Source organism: Anguilla rostrata, chromosome 2 (assembly GCF_018555375.3).
Source record: "Anguilla rostrata isolate EN2019 chromosome 2, ASM1855537v3, whole genome shotgun sequence".
In the NCBI taxonomy this organism is placed as follows: domain Eukaryota; kingdom Metazoa; phylum Chordata; class Actinopteri; order Anguilliformes; family Anguillidae; genus Anguilla; species Anguilla rostrata.
Genome location: NC_057934.1, coordinates 45,757,356 through 45,783,103, shown reverse-complemented (window position 1 = coordinate 45,783,103; position 25,748 = coordinate 45,757,356). Strand labels below are relative to the sequence as shown.

The 25,748-nt window shown below is 50.5% G+C and overlaps 1 protein-coding gene across 1 annotated transcript in view; it reads right to left on the bottom strand.

The window, feature by feature from the left end:
* The window catches only part of sdk1b (sidekick cell adhesion molecule 1b), a 346,872-nt gene that overhangs the window by 161,959 nt on the left and 159,165 nt on the right, over nt 1–25,748 (bottom strand). The window contains exons 3-5 of the mRNA XM_064322539.1: nt 11,799–11,958; nt 7,482–7,588; nt 5,810–5,957 (exon numbers count right to left, since the gene is read on the bottom strand). Coding sequence (XP_064178609.1) covers nt 5,810–5,957; nt 7,482–7,588; nt 11,799–11,958 — 415 coding nt within the window. The remainder of the gene's footprint in view (nt 1–5,809; nt 5,958–7,481; nt 7,589–11,798; nt 11,959–25,748) is intronic.

Genomic DNA, 25,748 nt, shown 5'->3' with positions numbered 1-25,748 from the left:
GTCACTTCAGCCGCCGCGGAACAACGGCCAACGAGCGCGAGGGGAGTCTGATTAAGAGCCGCCGCTGACATCTGCAGCCGGCTCGCTCACCTGCCGCCATTACCCGCTCACGGCAGGCTTACGGAACGCCACGCCGCCCCTCAAACCACCGTCAAACGACTCAGCGACGGGGCCGCCCGACCCCGCTCCCCCCGAGATCCACCGCCCTCCGGGTTTTAACTCAAACCCTAACGAAGCACGCCTCGCTCAACAGTTGGAGGTTGTGCGGAGCTGCTAATTAGTAGAGTCAGGTGTGCCAAATCAGGGTTGGAGTGAAAACCTGGAGCTCGGCGGGCGGCAAAGCCCTGCGCGATGGCGATAAGAGCCGCCCGGAGACGGATGGCGGGATGTGCGAAGGAGAGGAAGAGAGGAGGCAAGGGGGGCCCGGCACGAATCCAAATGAGACGCGCAAATGAAACCGTCACTTTAACTCTGAAAGAGGGCTGTCAGGACTTTTGGAGATGGATACAAACGATCATCTGCTCCCAAAGTTCAGGCTCCACTTGCCAATTCAGACGAAGGCGGCGGGAAACTTCTCCCAACTCCGCTTTATTTATCTTTCTTTCCTGTCGTCTGGCTGCGAGGAATCTGCTGCACTCTAATATAAATCATTTTTCTTCATTTGTCAAACAGCTTTTTAAAGTGAGGAGAAGTTAATTAGCTTCTGTAAAGCAGATGGCTCCTTGACGCTTATTATCCCAGATCTATGAGAAAAATAATAATCATCACAGGCCAGTGTGATGATTCCCTGTTGCATTTTTTAAAGTTCACTTGAAAGGCCCAATCACGGTCTGAGAGCTCCAGCTAGCGCCGTGCAATCAGAAATGAGACCGCGAGTCCTCAGCTCCGCTCGGGGTTCGTTAACGGTCCGTATCTGCGGCGCTGTCAGTGCCAGGGCCGTCACCGGGGGAGACAGCGGGCAAGCTGTCCCGGGCCCTGGAGGAGCCTGTGAACTTGTGCTAAATAGTATTGTCCTGGGCCCGTGAATTATTTCTGGCCACTGAAATCAGGGCCATAATAAAACATTTGCAATCGGCAGGCGCTCCTCGGAACATCAGTCTACAGAAACACACCTGTCCCCCACCATCAATGCTCTGAATATCAACCATGTAACGGGCTACGCTGTTCCAGTGGCTGAAGTTTATTTGGCTAATTGTAAATCTTGTAGTTTTACATAATACTGTAGCTGTTGAAGTTGCTTCGGACAGAAGCATCTTCCAAATGATTAAAAATACCCATAGTAAACTGAGGGTAGCTGACTGTTGAAAAATGAAAGCTCTAAGCTGAGCTCTAAGATTATTGCCTTGTGAAAATTCATTTTCTGTGTTACTCACCGCCAGGCAGAGAAAATGAGAGCGTGTGAGGTTTCCCCCGAGTGTGGCACACACTTGAATCTGCTGCTTATTTGTGCGTTTCTCACTCTCCCTATTTTATTAGCATTTCTATGTTTAAAAATGATAACAAGCGAAGCGACCTTCTGTCGCCGGGCGCATGTGCTCTGTATGTGAGCGATATGGTGCACTTGGAACTGTATGAAACTGCGCCCTGTGAGTAGATCAATAAAACACTGGAGGCTGCCCCCGCCTCCCAAGCCGGGCGAGCGTTGCTTCAGCACGTTTTCATTTAAGGCTCCGGCCTTCCCAAATCTCCCCATCGCCGGTCGTCAGAGGCGAGCGGCGGGGGCCCTGACTCCCCGGACCCACGGGCGTGAGGGAGGGAGAGAGAGGAGAGAGAGGAGAGAGAGAGGGGGAGGGGGAGAGAGAGGAGGGAGGGAGAGAGACGATAGAGAGAGAGAGAGAGAGAGAGAGAGAGGAGAGAGAGAGAGAGAGAGAGAGAGATGGAGGAGAGAGAGTGAGAGAGAGGAAGAGGAGGAGAGAGAAAAGAGAGAGGGAGGAAGGGGAGGGAGAGGACGCTGGAGGGGGGACGGCCTCGCCGGATCAGGGATTTATGGCGATGACATCAGGCCTCAGCCCACAGAGATGATGAAACGCGGCTCCCCTCTGACAAGTACGGCGGAGACGCACCCCCGCGCCAAACTCATTCATAATTAACAGCCACATTTTACATAACTCTGAATAATCCCCATTCTCTTAGGGCTAATTGACATTTGAATTAATTGAAATCTCTTGTATGTGAAGCGGTTTACTGATTATCTCAAAGGGACGCGCTCATATAAATACTGTTTTATTTCAAAAGAAAAAGGGCAAATTAATTAGGAGGCATGCGAGTGCTCTAAATGAAGTGACCTAAATAGAACTTTAAATGAGTTTGGAAAAAAAACAAATTGGGAGTTTGAGGGGTGAAACCAGATATTTATAGATGGTTTCACTTCAAACATACGGATGAGGGATATATTACAAGCAGTAAAAACAAGCCAACAAAATGTTAACAATATGCAAATGACAAAGATAATTCATTTAAGCGTTTGGTTTTGATGTTTTAGGTTCTCGCTCCGGAAGCGTGCGCAGACTTTAATGAAGTCGAGGAGAAGATTAATATCCTCGTTGAGAAAAGCTCCTCTTGGAACCTTACCTCCACAAATCAACCTATTCTAAATAAATATTTAAAATACGCATAAAAGGAATACAACAATAAACCTCCATGAAAACTGTTTTTTTTTCCAGAGAGGGAATAAGCAGCGTCCAAAACGAACAGGAAATTTCAATCACCTATGCGACATGAGCCAGGTTATTAAGATCGTGCCTTCAAGTCTGCGCGTGGCCAGCTGCAGATGTGGTCGCATTACAGCCTTCATTACAGCCCCCCTCACCCCCACCCCCCCAGACCTGCCTGCGGCCAATAGCCTCGCCCGGGGAGGGAGAGCCGCTACTGGCCGCGTTTCCCCTGCTACACCGAGCAAGACACGCCCCTCGGTGACCAGGGCTCGGCCAGCAGTCTACCTCTGTCAGCTGCGCGTGAATTACGTCTCGCCAGCGCGATTAATTTGCGGCCCAGTTGGCAGGAAGTGGAGGGAGAGCGGACGCCGCGGCGTGGACGGGCTCTTCCGGTCCGTCACAGGATGCCGCCCTCACCGCGCGGGCTTAGAGACGTGACCCGCCTTCAAACGGAGAAGAGGGAAAAATATGGATTGAAGGTAAATAAATAAAGACACTGGAATCATACAGAGCCGAATGAAGGAACGCCATTGGTAGAAAAACACCAGTGTTATTCAAACTTCATTTGGGGATTCAGCGGAGCTCAGCTTTCAATACCCCCCGTACGGCAGGGGAGGGAAGCGAGAGCCTGCGGCTCAGAGGTATTACACTCAGAATAAAAAGGGTTTCGGCGTGAGCTGAGCTGCCTGGCGACGCCCCGGCGCGCTGTCGGGAGGGGAGGGTGAGCGGCGAGGGCCGCCGCGCGCTGACAGCCCCGCCGTCCGAGGGCAGGCGACGACGCTCCGGCTGCGTCCGCCGCGCCCGTTTCACCGGATCGATAGCTTCAGAAACCTCGCCGCCGCGGCCGACCCGGAGGACGCGGGTTAATACAGCGGGACGGCCGCTATCCGCCACGAGAGAGCCGCCCTCAGACGGGGAGCGCCCCCTGCAGGCGGAGGGCGCTACGGCAAGGAGAGCGCGGCAGAGCCGCGACGCTCGCTCGCCCGGACGCCCGGACTCCTAGGTAACGGCTCCCACGGGGAGGGCCAGGGTAACCCGCCCCGCGATTCTGAGAAAAATTCTAAATAATGTCGCTTGCATTTACTGTACTTACAAAATAATTAACCGGGGGGGATCTGTCATCGGCGGCCCACAGATTGATTTGTGTTCCCTCATGTTATTCCAAATGGCTATTGATCCCCGGCAGTGCAGTCCCTCACAATTAATCTAAGTGTCTGCAAGGGCTGTTAATTTCATCATCCTATATCACCGGTGAAGTGCAGCCCCGTTTCCTCCCCCAAAGCCTTTCTGAGGCGGCCTTCTGGGCCGGCGGCCGCGTTGGTTTACCCAGCTAAGCTGATTGCATTGTTCCCCTCTCCGCCGCAGAACAATTAAGAATGTGACATCACATCCACCGCGGCTGTAAAAGGGCTCGGCTGCCGACCCGGCCCCCTCGGCCCCCGCGGGGCTCGCCCCCCTCCCTCCCGCCCCCCGGAGGAACGCGGGCCGAGGGCGGACAGGGGCGGAGAGCGGCGCGGAATGCCGCCGGGAATGCCTGGAGCTGGCGGGCGGGGCGGGGCGGTTGACATGCGACCCGCGCCAAACGCTCTCTCTGGAATTCCACCCTGGCACGCGCGGCGGGCGGCACTGGCGTATCACAGCCCCCCCTCCCCCCCCCCTCCCCGGGCCCCTGCGTATCGAGACGCGGCGACAGCCACAAAGCCAGACGCACGCGCGGCGTTCACTCACACTGGTGGTGGGGGGGGCAAGACCCAGAGGCCCCCGGAGGGGGAGGGAGAAGAGAAGACAGCAGCTGAACCCGCTATCCTTCCCTCCCTCCCGCCCACTTGTGCCTTTCCAGCCTGAGAGCCGGTGTTTGAGCAGAGAGAGGGAGCTTAACTCGCCTGGCACTGCCCGTCCAGGCAGACCCTCCGCACCAGAAGCAGAACAGCCTGTGAAAATACGACAGCGCTGCTTAGCCACACTGTCACTTACATTCAAACAGACTCGCAACCACGGACCCTGCCGTCTCAGCATGTCTTTCACACGCTATTAGAGCAGAGCTAGAGTGCTTAGAATGCCATGATGCATCCTGATATTCAGATTAATGCATAGTTTTTTTGTTTGTTTGTTAGCCAATTCAGAAAAGCAAATTGATTTGTTTTGGGGGGTGGGAGAAATAATTAAAAAGCTGTGAAAAGACCTGAGACTACAGCAAACAGACAAGAGTCAACATGCATCAGCGAGAGAGCTTCCTCTGCACTTTCTATGCGAGCGGAGCGCGCGCTCCTCTCGTCTTAACGCAATGTTCTGCCAATGAAAAGCAGGAAGAGAAGCCGTCCAATTACAGAGCCGGCCTGTGCCTAACGAACCCGCAGAGCACCTGTTTGAGCGCCTCCCCGGCCCGGCGCGCTGGCCTCCCCTTCCGCTGCACGCTACGCTACGTAGCGTAGCATAGCGCGCCGCGGCAGCTCCCAGGCTCGCCGCCCTCTCTCCTGCTAATCAAACGCCACGCCCCGCCGCTTTCTCCATACAACAAGAACATTAACGGAGCCGCATCCCGCTCCATTCCAGTGCCCCGCTTTTCGGAAGGAGGCGTTTACGGGAGAAACCCTCGCCCTGATGAAAACAACCATTAGCGCTAGCGCCGCCGCCGCCGCCGCGAGCTGGGCTGACGAAGCTCGGGCTGACACGCGGAAAGAAAACTTTTTCTCCCCTCTCAGCTTTATTTTCACCTTTATTTCTTTTGAACCCGCATTCTTCCCGACTTACCCGGTCACATGGCTTCATTTCAATTTAGAAATCTTAATCCATCACACATTAGAGAGAGAGAGAGAGGGAGCGAGAGAGAGAGAAGGCAAGCCATTAAACTGGAGATAAGAAGAGGCTCTGATTTGTTCTGTCTCTGAATAAAAGACACTGCAGCAGTGAAGAAGAGTCGGACCTGCCGCTGTGCGGTCGGCTGCTAATTAGAGGAAGCCGATGAGGAGACGCTGTGGCGGGATGAGAGGATGGCACAAACGGGCGTCTGCCGGGCTCCTCTGTGCCGCGGCTGGCACACTGGGGAGTGCCCCCCCGGCGAGTGAGAGGGGGGCTGAGGGTATATTTGGGAGGGGGGTGGGGGGGCTGAGGGTATATTTTATATTTTGGGAGGGGGCCGCGGCGGCTCTACTCACACTCGGTAGCTGGGGATGATCTTGTAGCCGTCCCTGAACCAGGTGACCTGGGGGCGGGGGTAGCTGCTGACGGCGGGGGGGTTCAGGACGGCCGCCCGGCCCTGGGACACAGTCTTCCTCTGCTCCTGCTCCGCGAAGCTGCCCATGTCTGAGGCAGGGGGAGAGAGAATTAGCAACAGGAGCCGGGGATGCGCAAGCAGCCATATTTCATATGCAGCAGGGCGTATGATGTCAGAAGCTTTCTGGGGTTGGGCAGGCAGAAAGGAAATTAAACGTTTCTGACAGGAAAGGAATAGGTGCAAACTGCTGGGGAGGTGAAAATATCAAAGAAAACCATTTATTGACAATAACTTTCTTCACCTTTGTATTTTAACATCGGCTTTTACATCGAGCTTTTAACGTGTAAAAATGGTGTGAACTATAACGCGTCTGGCTCTGAACCTGGTGGCAGGACAGTGCATTACGTGCCTGGATCCTGGAAGCTTTCGAAACGGCACAGAGCTGGAGCATAAAAGCACAGCAGTCACTTCAGACTCAGCCGCCGTTCCTGCTCTTAAAAATGTAACAGCTGGACCAACAAAGGACATCCCCAGTGTGGCTAATAGCACAGCACTATTCAAGGAGACTGTGTCTGTGGATGTCTCCTGGGTGTCTGTGGAAAAAAGAACTTGTGTGTGTGTGTGTCCATATGTCTGTCTGTGTGTGTGTGTGTGTGTGGGTGTCCGTATGTCTGTCAGTCTGTCTGTGTGCGTGTGTATGCATGTGTATGTGCATGTGTGTGTGCATGCGTATGTGCGTGTGTATGTGTATGCGAGTGTGTGTGTTTATGCATGTATGTGTGTGTGTGTATGCGTGTGTGTGTTTATGCATGCGTGTGTGTGCGAATGTGTTTATGCGTGTGTGTGTGTGTGCGTGTATGCAGGTGTGCGTGCGTGTGTGTATTTATGCGTGTGTGTGTACGCATGTGCGTGTGTGTGAGTGTGTGTACGCGTGTGCGTGTGTGTGTGTGTGTGTGTGTGTGTGAGCGGGAGGGGTTGAGGTGTGTGTGTGTACGCGTGCGTGTGTGTGTTTGTGTGTGTGCGTGATTGTGTGTGTGTGAGCGGGAGGGGTTGAGGTGTGTGAGTGTGTGTGTGTACGTGTTTGTGTGTGTGTGTGTGTGTGTGTGTGTGTGTAGGCGTGTGTGTGTGTGTGTGTGTGTGTGTGTGTGTGTGGGAGGGGTTGAGGTGTGTGTATGTATGTGTGTGTGTGTATGCGTGTGTGTGAGTGGGAGGGGTTGAGGTGTGTGTATGTATGTGTGTGTGTGTGTATGCGTGTGTGTGAGTGGGAGGGGTTGAGGTGTGTGTATGTATGTGTGTGTGTGTGTGTGTATGCGTGTGTGTGAGCGGGAGGGGTTGAGGTGTGTGTATGTGTGTATGCATGTGTACGTGTGCGTGTTTGTGTGTGTGAGAGGGAGGGGTTGAGGTGTGTGAGTTTGAGGGGTTGAGGTGTGTGAGTTTGAGGGGTTGAGGTGTGTGAGTGTGTGTGTGTGTACGTGTTTGTGTGTGTGAGTTTGAGGGATTGAAGTGTGGGTGTGTGTGTGTGTGAGTGGGAGGGGTTGAGGTGTGTGAGTGGCAGCTCACAGCGCGTTCCCTGTGGAATAGCAGAGCGACTGCAGGGCTGGGTTCACACTTACACGCTACATGCACTTCAGTCTTCCTCTGCATCAGCGCGCCCCTCCTGTTCCGCACCACGCACTGGTAGAAGCCGGCGTCGGAGCGCTGCAGGGACGCCACGCTGTACCTGGGGAGGAGAGGGGGCGGGGCCCCGCGTCAGCGACACGCCGCATCACATCCTGCAGATCAGCCCGGCAAAACAGACACCTCCCCGCGCAGGCCCGTCTGCTCCGTCGTACTCAATTCCCACGTCTGCCGGCGCCGCTCTCTCAGGCGCGCAGCAGGCCCGCCGCATCTGCTGAATGTCACTCGATTCGCGCTACGAACAGCGCGCGATGTTCCGCGCTAACGTAACGCTTAGCGTCTGTCGGCTCGCCGGGCCAACGCTTTAACCCCGGACAGAGGCCACGTTTCCCCGCACGTTTTTTTAAATTTTTTTTAATTATTATTTTTGGGCAGGGTCGCCGGCCCGCGGGGGGGCCCAACGGCATGGCGCTCGCTCAGGCGCTCGCTCAGACGGTCGGGCCCTCCTGACGGGCGCCGGGTCCGAGGCGCGGGCCTCTGTTGCCAATCGGCGCGCCGGAGCGAACGAACAATTAAAAGGCGATTAGCTGCGGCGCGCGGGCAGCTCGGCCTGCCGTTATGGGCCCGGGATCCGTCTCTCACAGACACGCGAGGAGCAGACGCGCAGCGTTTTAACGGGGCTGCCATTTCCCAAACGCGGGGGCCGGGTCTGCCAGCCCCATAATGACCGCCCCCGACAAAAGTTCATCTATTTACGTCTTCATTGAAATGCCAAGGAGCCCGTTTATCCATCATCTCTCTGCGTAAAGGGAAAGGCCCTGCCTGGAAAGTCAAAATCCCATGAATATGCATTTGTTTGGGAACATACGGTACTGTATAAACGATGAAAGATAATCAAAAAAGCAATACCAATTAGGGGGAATGAATGCGATTCAGTAGGAAATGCTCATTCCATTATGCGGCCGGCCTCTCCGCCGATGCTTAGCCCACAGAAAGCGGGCGCGTATCGATTTCTCGGCTCTTTCCGAATGCATATTTAGCGTGCTATGCTAATTGTTGCAATGTCATTCTTCTCAAACGGGGCAGACCATTAGGCGAAATCCCACTGATAAAATAAATAAATAATGCCCTTGTCATGGCTCGTCTAATTTAAAGGACAGCCCCGGCGCTGGTGCCCCGTGAGTTCCCAAGAAGACTCAGGACAACGGCTCTGTTGCATTAGCTTCCACTGGCTCAGAAACACCAGGCCCCTTCCTTCCCCCCGCTGAGTGCAGACCTATGCTATTACACCGTCCAGCACAGCTCTGCTGGAGGCCATAGATCAGGGCTAAGTGCGCAGGGGTGCACCATGGGAGCTCTCGCAGCAGCGCTCGTTACGTTACTGTATGTAAATACACTGCATAAGCAAACTCACATATCCCTGACCGTCCACCGGCCTTCCCTCAGCCGTCTGTCTGTTTGTTCAGGAATTACAGTAATGCGCTCGCAGTGAAGACTGACTTCAAGATGCATTATTCCAATGGTGACACAGCCATGACATGACTCAAGCAGAACCGAATCGCACAATCATATTATGGTTCTCAAAGGGTGTTTGTTTAAGGAAACCTCTAATTACACTTTAAGGACATAACCTATAATAATTGAATTATAATATTACGGATATCCTGCCAAACAGAAAACATAAGTGAATATATACGTATGCAAAACACTATAGAGGAGCTGGAATACAGAGTAAAAAAATTGCTATGACTCCGAAAGAACAAAGAAAGTACACAATGTGAAGAATGTTCCAGATTTAATGGCACATCATTCCAAGGATTAAATACAGTAATTTAACTATCATTTACCAGTGATTATATCTGACCTTGAAATTCTGCCATTTCCATGTACCACTTACAGAAGAGGACTCTCACAATGATGAAAGCCACGGGGCTGCTTTAACAGAACGCCTTTCTTAACACAGACACGCTCTCTCCCGCACTGATATAAGAACACTTATCTTCCACACACCAGAGTAAGAGAGGTCTGCTGCAATGGAGAGCAGGGGCTACATGACCAGGGGGCTACCGTTTCAAATTCTAGGGAAGGTTGGGGGAGGTGGGGCACAATTCAGAGTGAGGTCCAACGGCTTCAGAAAGTTTCTATCAACACTGATTACTCATTGTGTTGCTGTGTTGCAATAAGAACATTTCTAAATGTGTTTTTTTTTTAAACTCCTGCATAAGAAACTTACAATTATGTACTTATTGAAAATAAAATGAAATATATTCACTCCCTTTGTATTAACAACATAAATTTGATCAGGTGTATTACATTTTTTAAGAAATGTATGAATGAGGTCACTCGATGCTGATTTCCAATCGACCTGTGTTCAATTGCATAACTGTAATATGCTACAGCATGATACAAATAAATATCACTGACTGAGGCCTCACAACTGAAACAACAGATCGGATCAGTCAGATTGGAATGAAGACCAAGGACTCCCTGTGCACTGTGAGCTTTGAGATAAGGTTGTTAGGAGGCAGAAAGCTGGAAGAGGATGTGAAAAGCTCGACAAAGCTTTGGACCTTCTTCGGAGCGCTGCAAAACCCATTGTAAGGAAATGGAAAGAAATACGGGAAAAGCCAGACACTAACAAGATCAGGCCATCCTACAAAAAAACTGAGAAACCAGACAAGAAAAGCAACTGTCAGAGAAGTGACCAAGAGGCCACACAGAGCACTGACAAGGTCGCGCAGCTCATTGGCTGAGATGGAAGAATCTGTCTAGAGGTCAATAATCTCTTTAGCACTTCACAGATTTGGCCTCCCTGGGAGAGCGCTGTGTTGCTGAAAGGCGACAAAATTCAAGGCATTAAAATAGTAAGATTTAACAGGATAAAATGTGAAAAAAATTCAAGGGGGGTGAATACTTTCTGAAGGCGTTGTATCTCACAAGCTAAAAAAAACGTACAGTGGGCTCCATGATGTTTCAGACAAAGACCTTTATTTTTCGTGATTCGGTTCTTGGCTCTACAACTCCACAATTTTAGATTTGTAATCAAACAATTCGCATGTAGTTAAAGTGCAGATTCTCAGCTTTTATCAGATGACAAATCTATAATTGTGGAATACAATGCCAAATCAAGAAAAAATATGTCTTTGTCCCAAACGCTATGGAGCTCGCTGTATTGTGTAAGTGCCGTGAGGTCACAAGGTCAGCGTGTGCGTATCGCAATGCAATCAAAAGGACTGCAGACGCGAGTGACCCACCCCTCCACAGAACCCACCTGCTCAGATGGAATGTTTGGGAATTGTTGGGGCCCATGGCGGTAAAATGGCGGATTTTTCTTCCAACGTGACGGTTGAGAGCATTCAGTTAATCTATCGCTGGGCACAAGCCTGACATCCAAACAGGGCAGATTACACTCAAGAGCAGCCGTGACACCAATAGCAGCAGCTTGCCTGCTGCCAACATGATCACCACTGTTGATGGGTTACTGTGTTAAATAGTTTCTAATCACACAATAGACAGGGAAAACAACCCATTTAAGACCAAACAGTTGTTGGCAGCGGTGACAACTGTTGAAAACCAGTGACATATGCATAATTATGCCAGCTGGTTTAAAGCTTTTTTATGCCTACAGATAAAAGAATATTAATCATGTGTATAAAGAATAGGGATGAGAGAGTGGAGACAGGCAGGTCTGTAAATACGAATGCATGATGGCGGTGTCAAATAATTCTTTTTATCATTCAACATATGTGCTGTGCAACTGTGAAGCTGGAGCTGCAGACCAGACCAAAGGCTCCGGGCCTGTTTTTCTTCTCTCTGAAGACGGAACCCGGAGCCTTTTCCCACCATCTTTCTTTCTGCGCCTACAAAGAACTCTGAAATGACAGCTGACTTCATTCCTTATTCTGACTGACATGACCGAGTCCCAAATTATGAAGGGCAGTTAAACATATCTGAAGGCAGCTTCAGGAGAGAGAGAGAGAGAGAGAGAGAGAGAGAGAGAAAAAAAACACACTGTGCCTGGAAACTTTTTGTTCCTTCATTTGCAATTTGCATACATAATGTGACATGCTAATCTGATTCACTGCATAATAATAATGCTGAAATCCTGGTGAAAACTGCTGATTGACTGGCGATAACTATGCAGAACTTTAGCGGACACTTAAAGGAAACAATGTGATCAGTCTCTAAGGAATGTCCTACTGTAGGTTCGCATTAAGGCACAGAAACGAGCCGGTGTTTTAGAGAGCGTGGGGAGAAGCCACAGGCTGGTGAGAGAAGGCCTATGGCGCAATGGGAGACGGGGGCAGACATACTTGTACTGAGGAGAGAAGGAAGTGATGTCAGAGTTGTTGAGCATCCACTTGAACTCCAGGGGCCAGCTCCCTTCCGCCAGGCAGGTCAAGACCAAGCGGTTCCCCTCCAGGTGGGTCTGCGGCGGGCCCGGCTCAGTCTTGAAATAGGGAGCCACGTCATCTGGAAGACACGAGGGAAATCACCGTTTACACCCAGCTGCAGAGCCCGAGCACCTGAGCGCCTGGGCCGTCAATACAGCCCACCACACCCTCCATCGACCAATCAGGCCCGCTCTGAAAGGCTCTCTTCACATTCAGTCATTTACAAGGACCTACTCTATAAACAAGGTTTAGTGCATAGTTCCGCCATTGATCTTTGGTTATGTACACAAACCACTCTTGCCGCCATGTCTCACAGATAAAATGCCAGGGATCCTCAGGGCAGGGGGTTAGGTGGCATACGGTGGACTGATTCCTTCGTGAAAACAGAAAGTCTTTGCGAGGGATTCCAGAAATTAAGGTACGTGCAGAACCTGTGCTGCCGCAGAGAGGGGGTGGAATCGGGAGCCATTAGGGCTCATTGTCTGCGGTCACACTGAGACGGTGGGCGGCGGCGGGGAGCAGCGGGGAACGCGGGACCAGCTGATAACACGCTGGGGAACCGCAGAGGTGTCAGGAGCTGAAAGCCTCTCAGAGGAGCCACAGGGCCCACTCCGCACCAGCCGAATTATCCTGAGAGGATTTCAGGCCCTTTCCCCATGAGCAAAGCCACTTTCACTCCGCATGCTTACCACCAGCCGGCCCTCACGTCCACATTCAGCCACACTGATAAAGGCCCGAATCTGCTCTCTGCGCTAAGGCCAGTTATTTTACACACACCGAGCCGCCGCTGCTAATATTCTCCTGGCACTCCGGATAACAAAACAGTCAATGAGCTCCTCACTGAACTAGACTACGGAAATTCATTTTATTATATATACACAAACATTCACACACAAACACAGGCACACGTGCACACACACACAACCATTCAGTGACATTATCCAGTCGATTGAACAATTTTCACATTTGGTTGCGTTCAAGCTTTCATTTACAGCAATTGTTTTAGGAACTAATATTTGTTCTAAATCTAAACCAAGCTATAAAGGACTGTGGTTCAAAAATTTGCAAATAGAAACAAGTGAAAAAAGTGTCCAAAGTCTTCAAATGGAATAAGAATGGAGACACTATATGACCAAAGGTATCTGGACACCCCTTGGTCGGGGGCTGTTTCTCATGGTTTGTGCTAGGCCCCTTAGTTCCAGTGAAGGCAAATCTTAATGCAGCAGCATACAATCACATTCTAGATGATTCTGTGCTTCCCCAACAGTTTGGGGAAGGCCCTTTTTCCCGTTTTAGCATGACAATGCCCCCGGGCACATAACGAGGTCTATATAGAAATGGTTTGTCACGTAGTGTGGAAGAACTTGACTGGCTTGCACAGAGCCCTGACCTCAACCCCATCCAACACCTTTGGGATCAATAGGAAAGCCAACTGCAAGTCAGGCCTAATAACTTAATCAGTAACCAACCTTACTAATGCTCTTCTGTCTGAATGGAAGCAAATCTCTGCAGCAATACTCCAGCATTTAGAATAAAGCCTTCCCAGAAGAGTGGAGGTTGTTTTAGCTCCATATTAATACCCATAATTGTGAACAAGATGTTGGATGTCAACACACTTTTGGTCATGTAGCGTATGATGCCTGCATAGGTTTTCACTCTGTGTGCTCTGTGAGCTCTAAATGAATGCCAGTGCAAAAGAATCAACGTATGTGCGCCTTCAATGTGATTAGCCTACCAAGAGTTTTGGACAAAAACACCTGTTTCGGGAGGATCATTGGTCAGTTATTGAATATGAAGAAAGCCACAATGATTCCTGGTGCACTATATAGAAATTCTTCCAAATTTCCAAATGACAGAAGTACATGAGTAGAACTTATGAAGGAAAAAAGCAACATTTGATTTGTACAAAATCCCTCAACTTGCTCACTTCAATCTAGAGAGCTACTGACTCACAATAGCTCTGCTTGAGAGTTTGGCTGGTAAAAACAACCAATTAAAAATAAGAGGTTCAGATGACTATGAAGACTATGATTACAGTGCTTTTGAGCATGACATTTACAGCATCCGCAGCACATGGAACGCTCTGCCTCTCTGACACCTGATCATCATGTTATCATTTTGGCCATAATCTTCGCCATCTGGCTGATGAGAAGTTTGTTTTAAAAGCCATTATCAGCCAATGGCAGAGCAAGGACCAAGACCAAAAATTAAATAATTAATAAATAAATAAATAAATAAATAAATAAATAAATTTTAAAAAGCTTCCTCACGTCGGGGACAGTAATAAAAAGGCAGACTAGGGAAAGGATGCAAATATAGCTAAATGTTCTGATATTCCTGTGAGTACTGTTGATTCAGTAATCAACCTGGGAAACTGCATGGACCCAGCCTATACAACCCTGCCTAGAAAAGGCCGTCCTTCAAAAACTCAGCAAGACAACAAGAAGTTCTGGTGAGTGTAGCCACCGTGAGGCTAACAATTACTTCCAGAGAAGAATGTGTCCAATAATAGGCCAGTTATTTAGCATCATATATCCTTATTGGCTCGCACTTAACATTGGCTTGCAACAGTTTACAAGTTCTTGTGAATCAATGTCAAAATCTGAATGTTATTTATAACATTCGTAGTGTAGTGGGAGATGGGATTTCAAGCTATGGGCTATTGTTCAGAGTAAATCATTTTCCAGAGTGGCAAATAAAATTCTCCTTATTTTTTGGCATTGGGCCCATATGTATTAAGCCATGTACTGTATGTATTTATGCATGTATGTATGTGAATGTGTGTGTGTCGCTTCAAGGGAGAAAGGATAGGGCACAGATGTGCGAAACCTAGCTGAAGATACTCCTGTATGATGGACTGTGTTCTGCCACCAGACGGTTTCTCTATCTGTGTCAGTCTCGTCATTAACTGGGGCCAGTGCAATGCGGTTAGAGAGAGCGTGGGGAAGAAAGATTAGTCTAACTCCAGAAACCTGCCAACGGACACTCAGAACAAATTAACTTTAGTCACCTATTTGTGAACCAAAGAGCACAGGGGCGCACACACCAGATGTGAATACTGCAGGGATGCCTCACACATTGCAGATGTCTGTTCTACAGTGATATAGATCTTTGTGTCCCAACACTGGCTTGCAGATAACAAAAAAATAACAGGATAACTATAACATTCTAAATGTAGGATACAATTTTACTCATGCTATAACATGACAAGGGGGTAACCCTTCAAACATCAATATAAAGCTCACATTTTGTGCAGTTGTAATTTTTTGTTTCCAGGTATCCCTTTGGGACCCTGTTTTAAGGGGGGGGGGGGTCCCTGCTTGGCCGGCTGGTGCAGATTGTTCTGCTGTTTCTTCACAGGTGCCTGGTGGGCGGAGCGCAAGGCCGTTGGCATAAATTGGGAGCACCTGTGACCAGTGCTCCCAGAGATGACGAGATGCACCTGTCTCCAGTCTGAGTTCCCTCCCCACCTTCTGCCGTCTGTGCAGCCATTGGCCTTTCGTTTGTTCTCTTTGGTTTTTGCACTACACAAGACTGCTTCGCCACAGTCTCCACACATCCACTCACCTACACTGTTAATGATAACGACTTCCACACTCCACAGGTGTCTGGTCTCTTTTGCAAATTTAGGTTATTTAAAATAAATCTGAATTTGCTTTTCAAACGAGTCCGCGAGAGTCATGGCCGTGGAGCTGGGCTGCGCCTATCAATAATAAAAAGCATAATATTCTAACATTATCCTAGTACAAAAATGCCTGAAGCACAATTTGATTAATTAATTTGCATTTTTATTCTATTTGAAATGCATCCTTCAGTTGAATTACGCTCGTCTGGATTCCAACAAAAGCTAACGAAGACGTTGTCCACGCGTTTGTGTTTTTTTGATGGAAATGTTATGTTTCCACACAGGACAGAGTCAATAAAAGTCCTCCCCACCCCACTAAAGCTCTCAGCTGGCACAGTAGTCCCCAGCTGTAGGATTATAAACAGGTCATCTCAAGGAATTACAGCGTGTCAGGCAACAATCTGTCAGAGCCGGAGCCGGCCCGAACACTCGGCCGCCGCGGTAATGGCAACTTTTATTCGCCAGACCTTGGGATCGCTTTTGCCGTACTGCACACATTTTGCGCTCGATAAAAGTGAAATACGGCGGCGGCATTGAGAGAAAGCCCGCCCGCTCCTCCGCCGGCGGTCAGGGAAGAGTGGAGCGAGGGGTTAACAGCCTTCATCTGAGAGGGGCCCCGGAACCGCCCCCCCCCCCTCCCCCTCCCCCCCCCCCGCCTCGCAGGAATAATAACGCGCCTCCTGAATCTCCGACAAATCAATCGCGGCGTAAACAGCGCTGCCCCGCGGCATACAGATGATCCCGGACGCGCGCGGCTAAATTGACAATGAAATTTATTAAGCCGTCATAATCAGAGGCATCAATCAGCGGGCCGAGTCCGGCGGCGGGGCGTCAGGACAGCCGAGGCGGAGCGCAGCCACCCGCACGGAGGTGCACCTTTTAAAAAAAAAAATAAATAAATAAATAAATAAATTTTAAAAATATGCAGCCAACTCCTCATCTGCACCTCCATTTCTCCAAGTGCATAACCTTTGCGGCTGCGTCTGCTAATCTTCCTCCTCCAAACCTGCCGGTGGATCTAACACGCTCCCCCAAATAAGCCCCCCCCCCTCCCCGGGGCCGCGGTAATTGGGAACCCATTTGAAGGGGAGCGCGGGGCCTCGGGAGCCTTTATCAGCGGCGCTCAGGATGATCTGCTCCGTAATTCAACCTGGGCTCCTCCTCCGCCCCCACCCCCCACCCCCCCCCGCTCCGCGCCCCGGCCCACGCCCCTCTCCTCCTGATTGATGGCCCTCCGCTCCAACCTGGGGAAACTTCCGTCGTCTGAAATTTATTTCCTTCGCCGGCAGTTTGGAATATTTCAGTTAAGCGAGCCAAATGCCAGAAAACCAATCTAAAACTCCACTGTGCAGTCGCCCAATAAATTTAATCTGTTTGGCACGGCGAGCTGTGTGTGGGAATATTTATGCATTTCTTTTTGGAAAAAAACTCAGGTTAGGGGAGCGCTTTATTGACAAATGAAGTGCGGCTGCAGGCCTGCTGATTGCTGGATATGGAGGGCCTGGGACAACAATATTACACGGCCCACAGCTGCGCTAGAGCTGCAGCCGCGAGTCAGCTGCTGACTGCGTCCGCTCCGCGCCGGGCTCCATAAACGCGCGCCGCGCGCAGGGGCCCGGGGACCGGCTTTCAGCTTAATTGAACCCTAAAAACTCCACGCCCCGGTCCGGACGCGCCGTGCGCAGAGCAGAGGGGGCCGTCTGACTGCTGCACGCGTGCTACATGTGGGGCAGAACTCATCTGCAGGTGGGACAGTGTGCTCAGACACCCACCGCACACGGGTCCGTACGGGCGATCCGGAACATTCCCCAACCGCAGAGGCCCAGCTCACCAGTCCGCTCGAGTGTGTCTGCCCTTGTTTACGAGGCAGATACTCTGACCTGGCGTGATTTACACGGCAAATAGAACATTGAGTTAAATATATAGCGCAGGAACAAAGAGGGAACAGAACAAGCATTAAGAAAATTGGCTTCAAGCTGAAAACTGAAAACACTGAAATTATCCTTACTTCGCTCCATCAGCTAAGTGCACACGCCACGCTGGCTCACATCGTGTTCTTTACGCAGCGGTGCGGTTCGCACGGCGCCTGCAACGGACAGGGAAGCTCCGCGGTGTCACAGGGTTCACAACTCTGCTACGGCGCTCACACCGCTATCCAAAAAGGTCACGCTTCATCTATTGGAGGGCGAGAGGGCGGGGCTGCGTAGCAGTCCCAGGACGGCCGTTCTGTTCCTGATCAGAGCTCAACGAACTTCTCCCGCTTTGATCAGAGAACGCTCCACACCGCCGGCGTGCCGAGACGCCATCCCCGGGGCTCATGGGAAGGGGAGACGCAGACGAGGGAGGAAGGAAAGGGCGACCCGGGTCCCCCCGTGATGAGAAGATGACACGGAGAGAGGAGACGAGCGCATTCGCTCTGAACGCCGGCCTTTACGACCCTCCGCTTTCAAGGTGGAGAAGCCGCTCTAATGTGACAGCTTTCAAATAAAACGGCAGCGTGCGCGCTTCACTCGAGAGGCTAACATCTGTGCCTCGCACCTCTCACATCTAACTGCACTCACAGGAAAACTGCCAATTAACTTTAGCACTGTCCAAACCTATACATCCCTATCAAAACATGCCACTGGATACAGCCACCAGCTTCGGGAGGTCAGAAAAAGTGAATTTCATACACCGGATTACCTTTAACAAATCTTTATATGTGACACATCTTATGACACATCTCTAAAAGGAAAGTGTTTATTACAGAGAGTTTCAGTTTTGTATATGAAAGCAGTATATTCCTCTCCTACCTTCCTGTTTTATGCTGAAGACTTGAAGCAGAGAGCTAATTAGCTCAAGTCATGTTTGGAACAGCAAGTCCGATTGTTAAACCATTACTATCTCCCAAAATCAAATTGACTTGAATAACGTCGCTTGTGTGTTCACTTCTGAGCGTCGCAGATCAATACTATGCAGTTGATACAGTTTTAATATGGTGCATCAAATTATCATGGATTGTTTTTTAAACTGCTCAACATGACATTCAATAACATTTTATCTTAAAGTATCAGAGTAATTCATTTTAATTTATGGGAATTGATTCATATCTTGCAGCTCTCCTTGTGAAAATACAATTAGGTAATTAAAGCATGCTTAAGAATTTATCTAGCGCCTGTAAGATGCTACCGGAGTACACGGCTGCTGAAATCGATCCAACACTTGTTTCAAATTGTATCAGGGAGATGTGTTCATACTTAATTTTGCATCACTCAGTGTCTTTATCTCACAGGGGTCCTGTAATACAGCGATTCCTCTGCACCATTGGAATCCAGAAATTAATTAGTTCTGCTGATTTTTAATTGTAATGTTTTCAATTATTCAAGTGATCCCCTGACTGTAGAAGGTACATTTGTATCAGGACACGGTCTTGAGTTTCCTCCCATAGTACGGTCATCAGCACAAGATGGCATCACAGACATCAACAAGAACAGCGTCTGACATCATTCGCGTGATGTGCCGTCGGCGTTTGAAGAATGTCTGGTGTTTGCGTTTGAGGAATCGCTTGCACAAGACCAAGCTGAGACCCACCCAGAGCTCAAACCTTTCACTTTGAAAACAAAGATAGAAGGATTAACGAAAGAGAGCGAGAGCATGTGACACAGTGCCCTCATCCATATCGCCGGACTCCTCGGCGCTCTGTGGGGATTGGCCGTGTGTCTCGCCGCTCTGTGGGGATTGGCCGTGCGTCTCTCCGCTCTGTGGGGATTGGCCGTGTGTCTCCCTGCTCTGTGGGGATTGGCCGTGCGTCTCCCCGCTCTGAGGGGATTGGCCGTGCGTCTCGCCGCTCTGTGGGGATTGGCCGTGCGTCTCGGCGCTCTGTGGGGATTGGCCGTGCCTCTCGCCGCTCTGTGGGGATTGGCCGTGCGTCTCGGCGCTCTGTGGGGATTGGCGGTGTGTCTCGCCGCTCTGTGGGGATTGGCCGTGACTCTCGCCGCTCTGTGGGGATTGGCCGTGCGTCTCGGCGCTCTGTGGGGATTGGCCGTGCGTCTCGGCGCTCTGTGGGGATTGGCCGTGTGTCTCGGCGCTCTGTGGGGATTGGCCATGTGTCTCGCCGCTCTGTGGGGATTGGCCGTGCCTCTCGGCGCTCTGTGGGGATTGGCCGTGCGTCTCGGCGCTCTGTGGGGATTGGCTGTGTGTCTCGGCGCTCTGTGGGGATTGGCTGTGTGTCTCGGCGCTCTGTGGGGATTGGCCGTGCGTCTCTGCGCTCTGTGGGGATTGGCCGTGCGTCTCGGCGCTCTGTGGGGATTGGCTGTGCGTCTCGGCGCTCTGTGGGGATTGGCCGTGTGTCTCGGCGCTCTGAGGGATTGCTGTGTGTCTCGCGCTCTGTGGGGATTGGCCGTGCGTCTCGGCGCCTGTGGGGATTGGCTGTGTGTCTCGGGCTCGGGTGGGGATTGGCCGTGCGTCTCGCGCTCTGTGGGGATTGGCTGTGTGTCTCGCGCTCTGTGGGGATTGGCCGTGCGTCTCGGCGCTCTGTGGGGATTGGCTGTGTGTCTCGGCGCTCTGTGGGGATTGGCCGTGCGTCTCGGCGCTCTGTGGGGATTGGCTGTGTGTCTCGGCGCTCTGTGGGGATTGGCCGTGCGTCTCTGCGCTCTGTGGGGATTGGTCCCCCGTGTGTGGGAGAGATGCGGAGCCTGAAGAGGGCTGGATGACAGCAGCCTGGCTGAGGAGAGGCAGCTGGCTGAAGCTGAGAAGCACTGAGACCTACAGTGAGGCTTCTGCCCCTCCCCTCCTCCTCCATATGATCACATGATCAAAACACAGGCAGCCGCAAACAAACATCGTTTGTTGTCAATGTGCCGCTTCAGAAGTCCCACAGCGTCAACCACACAACTGAAGCAGGCTTCACTGAGCTCTGCGTCGGTTCTGCTGGCAGGGTGGCACACACACACACAGACACACAAAAATACACACACATCGAACACACACACACACGCACACAAAAACACACACACGCACACAAAAACATACACGCACAACACACACACGCACACAAAAACACACACAAACACACACACGCACACAAAAACGCACACACATACACACACACGCACATCAAGCACACACTCATCGAACACAAACACACACATACACACAGAGAGACACACGCACATACGTACATATACAGACACACACACACATACACACAAACACATGCAAACAAACACACACACACACACAGACCAAAACCATTCAAGAGTTCAATAACTGACAGGTGCAATCCAGCATCTGCCAGCTTTCACCTGAGCCAGAGCTGAGGGCCAGTGTGAGGTGTAGGTAGCACACAATGGCAGGCGATATCTCAGCTGCTGTTCCATATCCTCACAGTGACTGTACTGGGCATATTCCACGCGACACAGCCATCACGCAGCAAACCGCTGCAATACCCCCAGGCATCTGAATAATGCATGCCGGAGAATTTATCAACATTCGCCAAAACTTCCCGCGCGGGTCACTTAATTCTGCCGCACGGAACGGAACACAAATGAAGGCGCTCCGGAGAGGGGTATCAGTTACAGCGTAATTCCCGTCTGATGGGAAAAAGAACACAAGTCACATGACGCGGGAGGCCAACCTTGCACTGTCAGCACATCTACTATTGTACAAAAAAAAAAAGAAGTGAAGAGCACCACCCAGGTTCAACAGCAATATCCAGAGACAAGGGGAACCTTATGTAGTAATCCACACTCTATCTGTCTTCAGAATCAATGCATTTTAACCAGATCCCGTATACATTATCCCCCTAATGTGTGCACATACATTACGTCCTTCAGCTTTTTCTCAGACTTCATTTGTTACGAGCGGGCGGCTCTGCCCCGACAGCTTCATTTCGGCTCCCAGCCTTTCCACTGCTCCCCCCACCTCCCCAACCCCCCCCTCCCCGAACGACGATGCCTCTCCTGACACCAGCGAATGTGGAAAATATTACAGGAGCGGGCGGGACAGTGCCGAGCACTCACACCGAGCCTTGGGTTGGCTTTCCTTTTTGACTTCACGTAAACGCCGCGGTTCTGTCAGACGTGACACGGACACGCAGTCCGAGAGCAGAACGCTCTCCCCAGCTGTGGTGCTGCTGAACAGTCTGAGGCCACACATGGTCGCGTTGGATTTTTTCAGAGGGGAAAGATTTGCTAAAATCAAAAAGCGTGACGGCTTTATGGAACTCCTAGCAATAACCCGTGTTTCATTCGTGAACCTTGTTCTGGAAATGCGAAGGAAAGCACGGAAAGTTCCAGGACTTGTGACATCACCCCCCCCGAGTTACAGTAGACGCCAAACACTCAGTGCTGCTGCTTTTCCAATCACACGGGCAGAGGGAAGAACGTGTGCCTGAAGGCCTCTGAGGCGCTGCCCTGCAGAACAGGCAGAGAGAACACAACAGGAAAGGCAGAGAGACCCGGGTCTCTTTCTGCTCTCTCACCGAGACGAACGTCCCTGGCATCACGCGTGCCGCCATCTGGGCAAACGACATCAGCAGGGCCTCCTGAAGAAGGGGCCTGACGCGGTCATCCGACTCTCCGGCCCTGCTGCCCTCACGCACAGGCCCACTGCTGCAATGAGCGGGTGAGCGTCTGGGCTCTTCCTCGCGGCTGGCGGTCCCCAGAGCGCCCTCCCCCTCCCCCTCTCCCCCCGCGGGCACTGCAGGGGTGCTGCTCTCCCAGACCGCTCCACCCGCTTTTCTCACGCAAGGCGCGCCGCGGGGGAGTAAATAAAGGCTCAAATAAAGGCCCTCTCTCCCGGGAGCCGGAACGCCAGAGACACGCCTCCCAGCCGGCGCTGCCGTTTCAGCCGCGCCCCTCCTGGCACCTGCCGCGCACGCCGAATAACAAGCAGCCAATAATAAGCGGCTCCCGCGCTCCCTCTCCTCGCTCGCCCGTCTCCTCCTGGCCCGCGCATCACTCTCCGTCTGCGGGAGGCCTGGGCTCGCTTCGCTACGCCACGACCCCCCCACCCCCCCCTCATCACCCCAGGCCCCCCAGCTCCCCGCCAAACTCATCTACATTCAGCCTATTTCACGGGTCACACCATTCCAGCCTTACTTTAAAAATGCTTAGACAGATCCGGGAAAGGAAATTCAATTTGTTTGGATTATTATCAGAGATGAAACGCGCAGATAGGAAAGGGCTCGGCTCAAAGTGAATGTAACAGGGTGCTTCTGGGCTGATAGCCTGTGCTGATGAAATCTCCTTCCCCGGCCCCCCTCCTTCAGTAACTAGTTTCCCCACCGCTTTCTTTATTTTCCATTAGACACCAATCTAACACAAACCTAATTCCGCCATGTTGCGAATGGTCGCAGAGAGCCGGTGTAACACTCCACTCCAGCCTCCTGCTGACACTGTGAAACACCTGTGGCAGCCTCCCCAACTAGCGTTCATTCATGAGCAGACAAAGGGGTGTGTTATACATACCCACAGTAAGTATAGAAGGGTGTGTTATATATACCCACAGTAAGTACAGAAGGGTGTGTTATATATACCCACAGTAAGTATAGAAGTGTGTGTTATATATACCCACAGTAAGTATAGAAGTGTGTGTTATATATACCCACAGTAAGTACAGAAGTGTGTGTTACATATACCCACAGTAAGTATAGAAGTGTGTGTTATATATACCCACAGTAAGTATAGACGGGTGTGTTATATATACCCACAGTAAGTATAGAAGGATGTGTTACATATACCCACAGTAAGTATAGAAGTGTGTGTTATATATACCCACAGTAAGTATAGAAGTGTGTGTTATATATACCCACAGTAAGTACAGAAGTGTGTGTTACATATACCCACAGTAAGTATAGAAGTGTGTGTTATATATACCCACAGTAAGTATAGAAGTGTGTGTTATATATACCCACAGTAAGTATAGACGGGTGTGTTATATATACCCACAGTAAGTATAGAAGTGTGTGTTATATATACCCACTGTAAGTATAGAAGGATGTGTTATATATACCCACAGTAAGTATAGAAGGGTGTGTTATATATACCCACAGTAAGTATAGAAGGGTGTGTTATATATACCCACAGTAAGTATAGAAGGATGTGTTACATATACCCACAGTAAGTATAGAAGTGCGTGATATATACCCACAATAAGTACAGAAGTGTGTGTTATATATACCCACAGTGAGTATAGAAGTGTGTGTTATATATACCCACAGTGAGTATAGAAGCGTGTGTTACACATACCCACAGTAAGTACAGAAGGGTGTGTTATATATACCCACAGTAAGTATAGAAGGGTGTGTTATATATACCCACAGTAAGTATAGAAGGGTGTGTTACACATACCCACAGTAAGTATAGAAGGATGTGTTATATATACCCACAGTAAGTATAGAAGTGTGTGTTATATATACCCACAGTAAGTATAGACGGGTGTGTTATATATACCCACAGTAAGTATAGAAGGATGTGTTACATATACCCACAGTAAGTATAGAAGTGTGTGTTATATATACCCACAGTAAGTATAGAAGTGTGTGTTATATATACCCACAGTAAGTATAGAAGTGTGTGTTACATATACCCACAGTAAGTATAGAAGTGTGTGTTATATATACCCACAGTAAGTATAGAAGTGTGTGTTATATATACCCACAGTAAGTATAGACGGGTGTGTTATATATACCCACAGTAAGTATAGAAGTGTGTGTTATATATACCCACTGTAAGTATAGAAGGATGTGTTATATATACCCACAGTAAGTATAGAAGGGTGTGTTATATATACCCACAGTAAGTATAGAAGGGTGTGTTATATATACCCACAGTAAGTATAGAAGGGTGTGTTATATATACCCACAGTAAGTATAGAAGTGTGTGTTATATATACCCACAGTAAGTATAGAAGTGTGTGTTATATATACCCACAGTAAGTACAGAAGGGTGTGTTATATATACCCACAGTAAGTATAGAAGTACAGAAGGGTGTGTGATGTACCCACAGTAAGTATAGACGGTCTGTTATATATACCCACAGTAAGTATAGAAGGGTGTGTTATATATACCCAAAGTAAGCATAGAAGGGTGTGTTATATATACCCACAGTAAGTACAGAAGGGTGTGTTATATATACCTACAGTAAGTACAGAAGGGTGTTATATATACCCACAATAAGTATAGAAGGGTGTGTTATATATACCCAAAGTAAGCACAGAGGGTGTGTTATATATACCCACAGTAAGTACAGAAGGGTGTGTGACGTACCCACAGTAAGTAGAGGGGTGTGTTATGTACCCACAGTAAGTCAGAGGGGTGTGTTGTGTACCCACAGTGAGTTATGTGTGCCCATAAGGACAGAGGGGCGTTTCTTTGTTTGAACGCTTTGTTGCGAGCATGAAACAGCAAGCGTATTAAATTATTAACCTGCAGAAGAGCGGGACATAAAACCAAGTCCAAACCATTGAAAACGGGCAGGGTAAAGAAGTGCAGCCATTATGCAGCGGCCCCCCTGCTCACGCCCCAGCAGGCAAACGGCCCCTCGGGCCGAGCCCGTCCGTCTGACGCAGGGGGGGCATGGTGGCCTGTCTGCTCAACGCTAGCGCACAATATTAACTACAGGAAAGGATGGGGAAGCGCCGCATCGGCTCAATGTGCGCGGCATGCTTTACGGTCTGCTGCGCCCGGTAATCCCAGCGGATCTCCACCAGTCTCTTACCATCCAGGGGTTTCAGCAGATAATTGTAAACCTTGGGAAAGGGAGGCGTAAATCAGCGGGACCCCTGCCGGGAGTAAATCTTGGCGAGGACGCGTTCTGTTTCATGCAGCCGCCCTGGATTTTACACAGAACAGAGTTCGGTGCTGGCCGAGATACCAGAGCCCTGCTTTTTTGGATCCCACTCCTCTACCTGTTGCTGGGTGTCAGAATGACCGCACTAAAGCAGGAATGGGAGAACGGTACGGCGCCCCGCACATAATTCAGCGCCTTAAGCAACAAAGTCCCGCCAGGCGGCCGCGGATGGGAACGGGGGCCGTCTGCCTTTCTTCCCATTGGCTCCTGTTCCTGCACGAGGGCCAATCGGAGCACTGCCTCGCCATACAGCACACGCCTCCCTCACAAACCGCCCGGCTCCGGCGGGGCACGCCCCCCCCGAACCGCTGAACGCGAGGAGCGGACGGCTCCCACCCGGCACGGCGCACTTTCTCGCTGACTCCGCAAACTCGCGCGCATCGCCGCGCGGCGTAGCGCGCTGAAGGTGTTTC